This window comes from Molothrus ater, chromosome 2 (genome assembly GCF_012460135.2).
Source record: "Molothrus ater isolate BHLD 08-10-18 breed brown headed cowbird chromosome 2, BPBGC_Mater_1.1, whole genome shotgun sequence".
NCBI lineage: Eukaryota > Metazoa > Chordata > Aves > Passeriformes > Icteridae > Molothrus > Molothrus ater.
The window spans coordinates 64000952-64015009 of NC_050479.2; the positions used below are offsets into that span (position 1 = coordinate 64000952).

A 14058-nucleotide genomic window follows, 5' to 3' on the forward strand; every position below is an offset into this window, starting at 1 on the left:
TATTTTCCCGTCATTTTCTTCTGAGTCTTTGTTCACGTATGTGTACATGCAATGCACAGATGCACATAGCTCCACATTTTTCCTTGGCAAAAATCAAAGGACGTGAATGAAACCCCCTGAAATTAATCAATATATAATTTCAGAGAAAAAGTACTCCCATAAATACAAGTCATAACTCACACTGCACACCTTTAAGTTGGGGAAAGGGCAGATATCTAAAAAGGTTTATAGTAGCAAAGCCTTTTTGACTGTCACTTTTACACGTATGGCAAATGTAGTCTTACAATGGGATTTGAAGGCACTGGAGTGATGTGTTCACAGTATGAAATCATGCTGCAGCTGCACAACCATTCCTTCTTTCCTCTTCCCCATTCAGATCAGGTTCTAGCCCATCCCTGCATAGGAAAGTTGTCCTAGTTTCTCTTCCAGATTGGTTTTTTTTCTGTTCAGTTATCGGCACTTGTGAGAGGAAAATTGTCAGGCAGGATTGTGTCAAAGAGGAGGTAAGAGAGTCCCTAACATCTGGCACTCATCTCCCAGAGGAGGGAGTCAAGGAATTGAATGCTGATTGATACAGGTCCAGTCAGACTTCCCTGTGGAGATATTCTGCAAGGCAGAAGTCCCTAGAACATAAATCTGCACGGTGAAGTAAGTGCTTGAGAGGATGGCTTGTGCTTCAATGTGTGCCACTGTGAGGGAGAGAAATTAGGCTGCCTGCATACAAGTGCTCCTCTAGCAGTCAAGGTCCTGGCAGCTGCCTGGGACTCTCACCATATAGCTCCTGAAGTGCCAGGAGGTTTGCTAGATGCCTCACTGGTACCTGCTTCTGCAGTGGGAGAGTTGAGGTGTCCAAACTGCTGGATTGGAAGGTACCAAAACCCTGGAGAAAGGTTCATCAGCTGGAACTACACTGGTAAGGTTCAGAAGCCAATGCTCTTGTATTCCATGCAAAGCTCTTAGAATTAATGTATAGGCAGATTACTTGGCAATTTTGGCATGAAGCTCCTGGCAGCCTCTCAGATGGTACATGGATCTGGCTTGGAGAACGGCATGGAGCAGGAGTCATTTCCTCAAAAGCAACTTTACATCATCACTTTTGGGTGAAGAAGAAAATGTAGTTCTGCAATGCAAGCTGGGATACACAGTTTGGCCTCAGAACCCAAAGAACAATGTCTGGTCTGTTTTGTGAGCTAGAGAGCTGGAGCAGGTACCTGAATTTCTTGCTACAGTTTTGGTGTTGGTCTGTCTAGCTTTGGTAAAAAGTTTCTTTTCCAGTTTGGTGAAGTTTTTTTGTTTTGTTTTGTTGGTTGGTTGGTTGTTTTTTTGTTTGTTTGCTTGTTTTGTTGGTGATTTTTGGGTTGTTTTTTTTTTTTGGTGGGGGGCAGTTTGAGGATTTTTGTTTGTTTGCTTTTTTAATTTAAGTATGTGCCTACAGGCATATCTACTTCTGGTTTTCTTTAGATGGATAAACCTGTTTCCAACACTCATTCAGTGTAGTTGAAAGGATCTTCACATGTTCTTAATTACTACTTGTCCTCTTCTCCAGTGTCTTCTCACTTGAACACTTTGGGAGACATGGCCAATTCTTATTGTTTCTTGTCACGGTCACTGGCAAATAACCATTGCCCTAGTCCCCTCCTGTTACTGGGAACTGATCTAACATGCCAGACAAGTTGTTTTGATTTCAAGAGCATCTCTTGGCCTCCTATGGAATTTTTAGAGCACCTTTATCTTTTGATACTGATACCTGGTTTAGAGCCTCTGTGTGAAAATTGTCCAGTGCTTATATTAAGCATACAATACAGAGGCTATTCTGGGGCTAGTTAGTCTGAATTTTGGGGGCTGTGAAAACTACTGAGAGTGTAACTTTATTTTCCTCCTCTCTCCCAGCTGGACTGACTCAGGTTTTCTTTGTTTTCCCATTTGGAGTTTCCTTGTGCACTTTCAGATGTACAAGCTGTACACTCATCAGTTCCTCAGTCTTCACAGTATTTCTACTATCTTGTCAGATGATATTTTTATACAAGGAGGTCACTGAGTTACAGATGAGGACATGACTGAATAATTGGTTTTGTCCTCCAAACACGTGGCCTCTTGTCTCTAGAGCATTTCCTCTTTTACAAGAAAGAGTATTTCTCCCACTTTCATGAATTTTAACATTTGGTGGATGTCCTACAGTGGGCCAGTGCTTTTACACCCACTCTTGTCCCAGAGGAAGTCTCCCTAAAGCAGTTAAACCTGACTCAGATATGGTTCTCTCTTCAAAATCAAAGGGCACTCTGTAGATTGTGACGATAAACATATGGGCCTACTACAGTGCAAGATGTTCAAAGCAATCAGACATTCTGGCTGCAATCTATCTAAAGTAAAAATTATCAGGAGTGGCCAGGAAGTAATCAGAACCAAATGCTCTACAACACCATCCATGATAAAGCCCATCTAAATATGGCATTACTGAGATGCTTATATGTACTCACAGGCTGAGGAAGCTCTTACCACAGTGATGGCCAGAAATGGTGACTTGCCTGCTAAAGAGAAGGTGGCACATAATGTTGGCACCGAGTAAGACATACAAAAGTTTGATTAGACAGTCTGGGATTCTTTTTTACCTCCAAGCAGCCCTGCAGCAGTGAGTCATAAGTCCCTGTATACACTGAAATTTCTGCAGTTTTGCTCTCAAGCTGCTTTGTGGGACTTCTTGCAGAAATCATTTTCCACAGGAGGGATGAGTTCAGCTGCCCTGTTTTAGGAACCAGAAGCTTTTAAAACAATCTTTTGCCACAGGTTTGAGTTGACAAAACTGGCAGCTTAGCGAGGGTTCCACCTATTTTTTAAGGATTCAGATGCTTTATTTGTACAATATAGAGCTTTCCATGTAATTGCAGTAAGGGGTAAAAATGGCTTGACTGCAAGAAAACTGCCCAGCTCCAAAAACTTTCTATTGAAAAGTTTGTATTAAAATGATGACAGAGCTTTGTTAGCAGTAGCATTGCTAAGATCTTTTGGCTATAACTTGTATCAATTTTTTAATAATTCCTTCATTCCTTCTTCAAAGGTACTTTCAATATTAACAAATAACGGTTTTATATTTTAATAGTAGTTTTCTTGTTTTTCTCTTTGTACACTCAGATAATAGAAGCACAGAATGGTTTGGGTTTGAAGAGGCCTTAAAGTTCACTGAGTTCCAAACCCCTGCCATGGGCAGGGACACCTTCCACTACACCAGGTTGCTCAGAGCCCCATCCAACCTGACCTTGAACACTTCCAGGGATGGAGCAACATGTTAGTGCCTGAAAAACATGTTAGTGCCTCACCACCTTCCTTGCAAAAAGTTTCTTATAATGTCTAATCTAAACTTGCTTTCCTTCATTTTAAAACCCTTGCCACTTGTCCTGCCACCACAAGCCTTGGTAAAAAGTCTCTCTGTGTTTCTTATGGGCTCCCTTTATATATTGAAAGACTGCAATAGTGTTCCCCTGGCATCTTCTCTTCTCCAGGCTGAACAGCTCCCAACTCTCTCTTCCTTTCCTGATAGGAGTGGTGTTCAAGCCCTCTGACCATTTTTGTGGTTCTCCTCTGGACCAGCTTTAAGAGGTCCATGTCCTTCCTGTGCTGGGGAGGCAAAGCTGGATGCAGCACTCCAGGTGGGGTCTCACAAGGGCAGAGCAGAGGGGCAGAATCACCTCCCTGCACCTGCTGGCCACACTGCTCTTGTTGCAGCCCAGGGTGTGACTGGTTTTCTGGGCACATTGCTGAGTCATATAAAATTTTTCACTCACCAGTATTCCCAAGATCTTCTCTGCAGGGCTGCTCTCCATCCATTCATCCCCCTGGCTTGTATAGGTAATACACTGATCTGGGTGCTGGACCTTGCACTTGGCTTTGTTGAACTTTGTGAGGTTTCAGATGGTTGAAAGCACTTTGTCAATCCAACAACATCTAGACCCATGTGCTATAAAAGTGAGAAAAATTAAAAAAAAAAACAACAAGCCAAATATACAAAAGTTCTTATAAGAAGATGTTCCTTGATATTTCCTGGATAGGTTCTTAATTGCACACTTTAGATGAAAGAAAAGGAAACAGTTTAAAGCTTTTGTATAGTTCATGCATTATGTAAGACAAATTTATTTACCTTTCATGCAGGTTACATAGGTAATTTTAATGCATTTTCCAGATACACAATTGTGTTTGCTGATGATACTTTATCATTCTTAAATACCACAGAGAGAAGATTTAGGGAAGAAAAAAAAGAAAGGTCTTTAGTCCTTAGGACTAGAAAAATATGAGAATAATGAGCTTAGAAGAATTAGTGGTCAGAATGTTCTACCAAAAAGACAGTGAATTAAATTACAGAGGTTTTTTTACAGAAAGTTGGGTGCCCAAAATGTGAGTAACATTATAGCAGGATCAATGAGGACAAAGGAAACAGCAATAAGACTGCATACAATGCCAGAACTGCTTATGGGGCAAAATGTATGAGCCAGGAGTTCTCATTTGCAGCCCACACACTGACACAGCATCACTTTTTTTGTTCTCACATGTTCACAGTCAGTTACAAAGCCAACAGCACTTGCATGGCAGCTAAAATGAGTATATATTTTCTCGAGAAGGTGCTACACAGTGGTACTGCCATGTTTATTTTTTAATGCTAATCTTTCTCTCCATAACTTTGACCCAGAGCAGATTCAAGCTCTGTTTCTCATAGGTCCTCATTTTCTCAGTGGGCACATAAATCAAAACTAATAAAATACAGAAGAAAACTGTCCCAATGAGCATGTAGGGCTTATTAATAGAAGTGTGATAGGTGGTAAACTATTAATTGTGTGACTGATAAATATCTGGAGCAAAATAAAGAGCAGTGATTAAATTTGAGGGTGCATTTTTGCAACAAGTTTCATATTTGATACTATTTAAGCAAGATGGACAAGCACATTTTCCACAGAACATTTTGGTACTTCATGAAGTTTGTCTTCCTCTATAAAGAGCTCATCTATATTTGTTTTCCACAGTCTTCTAAGAATGATGTAGCATCTGAAATTAAAAATACTTTTCAGTAACTATCTTATGAAGGCTGTCACTGATGACAAAACAGTAGAAGGAGAGAATTTTAAGCATGCATTTTTGCAGTTGCATAGAAGTGCAGGTATAGAGGAAATTGTAAATCCCATATATTGTAAAGCTGGAAAACATTTAGTTTACAAACTAGCAGAGAAGAAAAGCATGAGAGAGAGTAAAACACTGTATTCAATGACTATTGAGAAGAAACTGCTTGTTGCCAAATGTTTTTTAGCTTTTTTATGTGGTTATCTGTTGTGTATGTAAGTTCTTTGATTTTGCATGGGTGACCAAGAGGCCTCAGAAGCCAAAATCTGGCTTGCTGTCAACAGAGCAATTATAATTTCAGCACTGAATCAGTCAAAGAGCAGTTTTGCTCCCACACTAGTTCCCTTCTGGCAGGGTGAGAGCAACTGGATCAGATTACTTAATGCCTCAAAAGGGCATGAATAGTTTGGGCCTAAAATTAATCACCATAAACCAGTTTTTCTTTATTAGAGGCCTCTTTTCATGACTTTTACTATTACTCTTATTATTGTTGAGCACTTTGTAAAAGGTCCGTTTTTCAAAACACCCACCAAAAGACCAATCTGTCCATTAAATTGTCCTATGCCTACTCAGTGGCCCCAGTGTTAGACAGTTTTAGCTGAAATGTATGAGAGATGTCACTTACATTGCCAGATCATGTAATGGTCATAATTATGCAGAAAAGTACAATTACACCAAAACAGAACATGTTGCTATGCTTTTTGGTCAAAGGATTTTACCTCATCTTGTAACCAGAGGAACAGCTTTGCAGAACAGGAGAATTTGTAAATACAGGGCTGACAGGAACCTTCAGCTCCCTCCTCTCTGGGCCGCTCTTTCCATCTGCAGGTCGGGGTTCTCTCTGCTTGTCTAAACTGTCACACAAGATGTGATTACCTACTTTTAAAAACAACTTCAGTATGTAAAACTTAGAAGAATCTCACCCTTTTATGGCAAAATAAATAGTCATAAAAAAACAATCCCAAACCCAAGCAACCAAACAGAAGATGGAGCCAGAGAGAAGCTTTTAAAGCAAATTGCCAGAGAAGATGGGGAACTCGGTTTGCTCCAACTTCTGAACTCCAAACAAGACAAGACAAGATAATGAATTGGAGAAAGTCCTTCAAGACTCTGGTGCAGTATAAGGGCATGGAAAGAGGCTCCACTGTGTGTGAATGCATCACAGCTGCTCCCCCAGGGTGTTCTGTCCTCACCCTGCTGCTTAGAGGCAGGGAGCCTAATTCTGCTCTACCCCAATCAAAAGAGGAAAAAGCAGCCTGCCTCAAGAACAGAAAGGCCAAAACTAACAGAGTGATGGATGTTTCATTTACTGTGGTGTCATGCCAGAACACCAGAGTAAGGGAAATGACACTAAGAACCAAAGATGAGGTAATATTACTTTGATATAAAGTAAGCTGCATTTTTCAGCTTGATTTTCATTCTGTCTTACTAGTGGATACACTCTTCCAAGAAAGTTTACATAAACCAAGCATACCTACTAGGCAAGAAATGATGTCATCATCACCTTTAAATGATGTCATCATGTAATTTTTGCAATTTCCTGCAAAAATCAAATACCAGAGAAGCATCTTACAATTCTTAATCCTACAACATTTTTTTTTAATGCAGAAAAATAACTGAGTAAGCTTGCTTTTCTTGGCTTCAGATTCAAAGTTGTCCTGCTTTCAGTCCTAGCAATATTTTTAATCCATGCAATTTGACCTGAAAACTATGACAGAAAATGAAAAAAAGTTATTCTAGGAATAACTTTTAAAAACTTTTTTAAAAAGTTATTATGAGATTTATTTGCTTGATTTTTCTTTTCAGTTATATGAGGAAACACTTTTCTAAACTACCCTAGTTTTGCTTCTCTATGTTCTAAGTTCTCATTAAACTTGATGTCTACAGCAATTCTAACTTTCTCTGAACTGCCCCACAAGACATGCTACCAACTTTCTGTCATTATAGGAAAGTTGTTTTTTAAAGGTGTTTTATTGTGTTGTGTGACAGTGGTAGACCTGAGAGAACACTCAGGTCTTGCTGGTAATTGCCATGCCTTTTCCACCATCACAATACTCTTTAAGCCTGTCAGGGAGAATGCAAGAGGAAGCTCCAGGTTCTCACTTTGAAATCTTTCTATTTCTTCTCTGTCTCCCATTCTCCTTTCCCCAGGTTTCCATACATTACTTTTTCTTCCATTAGTCATAGAAAAATTGCTTTTGTGTGCCATAATTTTTCAACCCTATCTCCCTATCTCATCAGGGAGAGTAGAGCACTGACCTCAAGTTTGCACACCTGGTAAAATGATGTACTAAACCTCGGGACACCTTTCTATTATTCAAGTACTTTCCTGGTCTCGAAGAGGAAATCACCATTACAGATAAGCTTTAAAAAAATGCCCTCAAGAATTTTATCTTGAATAGCCACTGGAATTCTGGAATCTCTCTTGCATTGTGTTGTCTTTTTTTTTTTTTCTCCTTCCTTTCTCCCCAAAGGTTAACTTATTTCCAAAGACCAACCATTTACATAAAGCATATATTTGATTTTATCATATTACTATTTCACTTCAGTCCAAAATGTATGCCTGCCTTTTAGTGGTTTCCTCTAAACAGTATCTTAAAAACCTTGAAGGAATAGTGGAACCTAGGACTGTTTAAGGATATGAGACAGACAAGGGAAGATGACTGGGAAGAATTATGTTTCAGTAGGCAAGTGAAACAACTCCTTCCAGTCCCGTGACCCACACCTTTGCCTATCAAGACACTCATTTTCTCAACTAGATTCTTCCTTAAAAGCCTTTTTGGAAAATGAATTCTGGGTTTCCCAAGAGCCTGCAGCCTGCTGTCTCCAGCACACACTCAGCCCCTGTTTATCTGGCAGTGATTCAAAATGCCTAATCTTGAGAGCAAAGTACTGCAAGGTCAGTAGACCTTCCCAGACTTCAGTTTAAAATACAGTTTTAGATATATTCTGAAAACTAACAAGTATATAAATTTTCAGAGAGTACCTCATACCTCACCAAGCAGTGAGACAAGCATTTCTATCTGTAGGTCTAGCCTAGGATTGCAGGATCATCTACAGCAGAAAGAGGGTGGGTCTTTGACTCTTCAACAGTAGCTCCCTTCTAAGAATGATGAGGAAGAGATATTATCTAGTCCAATCACACATCCTCAGGGAAACAGTTGAGACTGCAGATTCATTTCCTGTAATCCAGCTGTTGCTGACCAGACCTTTCCCTCTACAGTACACTTGTGGACCTGTCATGTTTAGTTGAGAAAGCTTAAAAGTCTTGCTGTGGTCCTGCAGACACTGCTGGTTTGTTTAAGAGATTACTAAATATGGTGAAATTTCATTTCTGTCACAAGGAATTGACTTTATCTTTCCTCTGTTGCCTCTGTCTACTACATAGGCAACAGAAGTGTGAGTGGGCAATCAAGATTTGTCCTGTTGCAGACGCTGCTGTGTTCTGCTCCTGGAAAAAAAAAAAATCTCCCGATCTTGGATTTTTTTCATACCTGACTTTTCTTTTTCAGGAAAACCACTGCTCGTTTGGCTTAGTGTGGGTAAATGTAAAGTTGCAGCTGAAATAGCGCTTTCCAATCTGCTGACAACTTCTGCAATGTAGGACAACAGCTCAGACATTGAGCATGATTTTCCAGAATCTTTCGAGACAGATTATGAAAGTTTGGCATATGCCTCGGGAAGAAGTTGCCTTTTCACTGATTTCAGCACAGAGCTTTGGGCAAGTGATCTGACTTTCCTGGAGCTCAATGAATCTGTCAGGAAAAGCGAGTGAAAAGAAGGCGCTTGATGAAAACGAGCTGCTGGAAGTCTGCTGCGTTTCCCTTAGGAATAAGCTTTCTGAAAGGGAATTTCTGCTGGCGCCGCGCTGCAGCCCTGCCTGCCAGCGTCCCTGTCTAATGCAGCAGAAAAAATCCCATGTTTACCTTCAGTCCCAGGAAAAACTAAGATAGGAGAATGTAAACACAGGGATGCAGCTACTTTTACGCAACATTCCGTTTAATCTTTACTCGCGTTGGGGTTTTATTTTCGCCCGGGCGACCACAGCAGTGTGGGACGGACCGCACGGAGCCGTACGGTGCCGACAGTCCATAACCAGGCACGGCTCAGAGAGGGGCGCGCTCCCCGGGCTGCCCCTGGGGCAGGCCCGCGGTGCTGGGAGGGCAGCCCTGGCAGGAGAGGAGCGCTCCCACCTCTGCCGGACCGCGGCTTTCCCTTCGCGAAGGCGCCGCTCCACAGCCCCGCTCTGCGAGATGGCGGCCGGGGGCCGCCATTTCCCGCCCCTCCGGGCACCGCGCCCCACCCAGCCCAGCCCGGCCCTGCCCGCTCGGGGGCGGTGCCGCCGCGCTGTCCCCGCTTCCCAGGGAGCGCCCGGCTCCGGCAAGTCCCTCCTCCGCCTCGGCACTGCGGGCCGCCTCCCTCCCTGCATCCCTCCCCCGGCCGTAGCCTCCTCCGGCGGCAGCGGCGGTGCCCGCCGGCCCCATGGCGGCGGAGCCCCAGCCCAAGGCGCTAACTCGCAAGCCCCTCCTGCTCAACAAAGTGGAGGGCTCGCAAGAGGTGGTGAACATGGCAGCGATAGTGCCCAAGGAGGACGGGGTCATCAGCGTCTCGGAAGACAGGTACCGGGAGCGGGAGTTCGGCGGGGCCGCGGCGGGGGTCTGTCAGCTCCCAGCACTGCTGCCGGGGATGGTGGCAGTGCTGGGCCCGCGGCGCGGGGTCCTGGACGGTGATGCCCTGTCCCCGGCGGGAGGTGGTGGGTCCCGCCGCGAAGGGATGGGGGAGGCAGACCACCAGCATCCTTGTGCCACTGTAGACTCCACTGCTCGGAGCCCGAGCTAGCGTCAAGGTGGCGGTGGTCCAGCATGGGGACATTCCTTTAGGCAGACATCACGTCCCGGAGGGGAAGGAGCCTGGAGCAGGGGTCTTCAGCGAAGTGTCGCGCTCCTCCTCCGCCGCTGTGTGGGTCAGGACAGCGACCGGGCTGGGGCGCCGCTGAAACTTGCAGGACTTGAGTGACTTTTCTTAGCGTGGGAAAAATGGGATTTGAGATCCCCTTCATCACGAGGACTACCGTAGAGTCTGTGGAGATCTTTGACCTTGCCTGAAGATTGTGGTGGCATTGGCTGAAACAGTAGTTTTGGTTCCCGTTTCCCCTCTCCAAACGTTTCTTGGTAGTTGTTTAAAAATACCATGTATCGGCGATAAGATCTTGGAGTTAAATCCCGTCTTGAAAAGCTGCCAAGGAGGAGAATGCTTTCAGGCCCTTTAGCAGGGCTTTGCAGGGACTGAGGCTGCCCAGGGGCAACTCTGTCTCTTCTGAAAGAGCTCAAACTTAATTCAGCTCTGCAGCTTCAAAATTCTATCTTGGAAATCTTTTATTTCAAAATAAGTGCTTATTTTTCTTGCAGCATCTATAAGTAGTTATTTTAGGCGGGGTTTCTTTGCAGCTCAGGTGTACTGTGTAACCTGTGTCCTAAGATTGAAAGACACATGTAGTTGACCAGCATGTCAATATGTTTTGATACTCACGGGTATTTGGATGGACTGTTTCTCATGGGTGCCTGTTGAGTGTCTGCTTTCATGTCTCTGCAGGCTTTCTGAAAAACTGATAATATTTTCTTTCATCTTTGTCCTCACTGTGACTTAGTTTTCAGCTGTCAAATATGTGCAAATTTAGGATCATTTAAGTTCACCTAAGCTGAGGTCTCCAAGTGAACTCTCATATGCCTGCTTGCAGGAGGAGCTGAGCTACTTAAAACAAGTATAAGGTCAAAGGAACCTTCAAGTAGAGTTTTACATTGTTATGTGATCACAGTTTTATTGTCTTCACATTTTTTATGTATTTAAAGTGACGTTGAATAAAGCTTGAGCTTGTTTTTGTTCATTGTAGCTTGTTAGGCTTACTTAGCCAATTCTTTTTACCTGTAAGAAGGTTTCCTGAACTTTATTTCCTCTCATATAGATGTCTCAATCTCTGCATCTTCCTTCACCTTAGCAAAAATATGTAACTTTAGTTGTTGATGACAGATTGATGCTCCAGGTTGATACTTCTATGTAGGGAAGGGAATTGATGAGACATCTTTATTTCCACTGAGATGTCAGCTTCAAGAAACAAGCAGTGACGAAGTCAGGAGTTTCACACTAGGAAAGTCTGGAGGTTCCCAGGCTATTTTCTGTTTAAAGAAATTAACCAGGTAATGTGCCTGCTTTCGGGACTTGTTTGCAGCATCCTTGACATGCTCAAGCTATGATCCTGCCTTTTATTTATTCAGACATGAAGATGTTGGTTGATGGGTCTCTCATTTCCTCCTTGCATTAGCATTTCTATTGTAATTAAAAGATTAAGAGTAAAACTGACTTGGAAGAGTAGGAGGTTGGGAGTCTAACTTGCAGGTTTTAGGCTACCTGGGGTGAAAGCAAAATTTGTCAGACTTTCAAGACCCATATATTATGATTAGGCTTGTGCAGATCCTTATGGCACCTTTTCCTGTTTGGTCCTGCCTTCTCCTGTCAATGTTGACATGGTTGTTTAATGGCCACGGAATGTGGAGGGCTTTTAGAGCTTCCTGGAAACTGTTAAAGATCCTTATGGAGATGTTATCTGTCCTTTTACTTGTTAACCAAATAAGTGAGTTTTGTCCACATTTCCCAGCCTGTGATATGCACTGCTTCTATGAGGAAAATGTTCTGAAACCTCTGCGGAGAACTTCAGCTGGAATGACTTGACATCTCCAGCAATTGCTTCAAGCTGGAAATCTTCTGTACCTGAAGGAGGAATTGTTTTGCTGGTGAATGGCTGAACACATCATTATTGAAGTTGCTGGTAGTCTTTGCATACCCAACAGCTAGGTGCCACTTTAAAGGTTTTCTTTGCTGCATGGTGTGGCCCTGTGCACCTAAACCTTTAAAAGCAGGAGCTAGCTTGGTCTCTGGACCCAATTTTGTATGGCACCAGTGGTGTTATCTGGTTTTAAAAGACACAAAAGTGGTTTTAGCTTTGGCTTGCAGACATAGTCATGGATTTTATAGCCATGCATGTTTGTAGCACATACATGCATATATTTTAAGAAATAAAATTAAAACTATGTAATAATAGAGAGTGTGGTTATTCCTCATAAAGAAAGAAAAGTAGGGGGAAAAGAAGGAATCGGGGGGAGCGGGGGGCAAAGCAGGTTTACATATTTAACTAGATTCTCAAAACTTTGTATACCCAACAGGAGTTTCTTTTTAGTATGTGTCATTTGTACAGGTGATGCACATAGATTTTCTCTTCTGAATCCTGGTCACTTGTGATAATTGAGTGATGTTCATGGTGTCCTAATCTTAGTGGGTTTTCTAATTCTACATCTGGGCAAAATAGACTGAGCCTGTATCTACAGGACAGCTGGGATGCTTTGGAGGGATAAGGTATTTTGTGTTTTTCTTCTAAGAAAAAGGATGCACCTGTCTAGACAGGTGAGAGTTAAAATAGTGGCAAAATTTGATATCCAGGAATGTATAAATCTAATGCAAGATGACTCTAAGAAGTTACTAGCTTTCATCCATGCTCTTTCCCTGCCATGGAATCAACAGACATATATGTAGAGTCTTGAGTGATCCATAGCAGTGTATGCTCATGTGGAGCTAGAGTGGGATTTTCCTAATGTGCACAGCTGATCCTAAGCTGTCATCATCTTCCTCAGTGTTAAAAGCATGCACTTGTGTTTCAAAATTGCACAGCATCCTTGTCTTTTGTTGCCTTCAGAGGGAGACGTGGGTGTTGGGCATGTCTGAAAAGTAGGTCACTGGCATGTCAAGTTCAGACATATCTAACTCCATGCTCCAGAGAAGATTTAGTGTCATTAATCTTACCTAAGCATGGGATACGGTGGGACAAGTGCACTGACTCACCCAGCTCTCAGTGCAAGCAGTTCTCCCGGGTGCTGGCACACTCGTGTGTTTCTCAAGAGCCTGAAGAGCCTGCCAGTGCCGTGAGTGCCAGTTCAGCTGGGCCTCTGATGTGCTGATCATGTGTCACCCCTGTGCTGATCGTGTGTCACCGTGCGAGACTGGCAGGAGGGGCTGGGTGTCATCGTGGTAAACCTGCACTTTGCCAATAGCTCTCTTTTTACCCCTAGCTGGATTGTAAGTGAGGAAAAGTTTCACAGAGGCTGGTGTAAACAGCCTTCCTGGTAATTATGAACTCTGCTCTGTGCCCTCTTGTGGGTGGGAGTTCTGTGCTCACTTCCATGCCACACACCTTCTAAATGTATGTGTTGCAGTCAAGAACTGTTCTCCTTGAACTGTTCTCCTTGAACTGTTAACAAGAAGTAAAAGTTTTCACAGTCAACTGAAAATTGTCAAAATCCTTTTATTTTAAAAATGGGCATTCTAGTCTCTTGGTGAGAAGATATAGGAGAAAAATATTTATCCCTTATCACATAGCTTTTTTTTAATTTTTATTAAGGGAGTAGAGACCTTTGTATTCTCTATTACCTTGTATTATCTTAAGTTCTTTTTGAACTCAGTTGTCTCAGCTTCTTCATATGGATCACTGTATAAACAGTGAGCCCAGACTGCTTATCTTATTAGTGTCTTCATGTCACATAGAGAAAACTGTGCAGAGCTTGTATTGCTAGGTTTGGTTTACAGTTTGAGGATTTTAAATACAGATGTGCACTTCACCTGTTGTCCAAGGCTTGTCTTCTGGGTGTGCTAACGAGCAGATTTTTTAGGGGGCATGACAATTTAGTGTCCATCTTGTGTAAATGAAAATCTCTTTGCTAAACTAACAGTGGACTGGGAATGTGAATATGTGTATGTGACAAGAAATGTGGGAGTTGTCTTTGGCCTTGTGCTGACATGACTTCTAACATGGAGAACTGTGATCTTTCCACCCTCAAGTATATCAAAAGCAATCTTTTTCTCCTTGTGGTTTTCCTGTCCAGATCCAGAACATTGAGCATACAGTGTCAT

At 42.6% G+C, this 14058-nt stretch overlaps 1 protein-coding gene across 1 annotated transcript in view; it reads left to right on the forward strand.

The window, feature by feature from the left end:
• The first annotated feature begins 9497 nt into the window (after nt 1–9497).
• WDFY2 (WD repeat and FYVE domain containing 2) overlaps nt 9498–14058 on the forward strand; it is a 63667-nt gene continuing 59106 nt past the window's right edge. Inside the window, exon 1 of the mRNA XM_036379069.2 lies at nt 9498–9722. Coding sequence (XP_036234962.1) covers nt 9586–9722 — 137 coding nt within the window. The 5' untranslated portion in view covers nt 9498–9585. The remainder of the gene's footprint in view (nt 9723–14058) is intronic.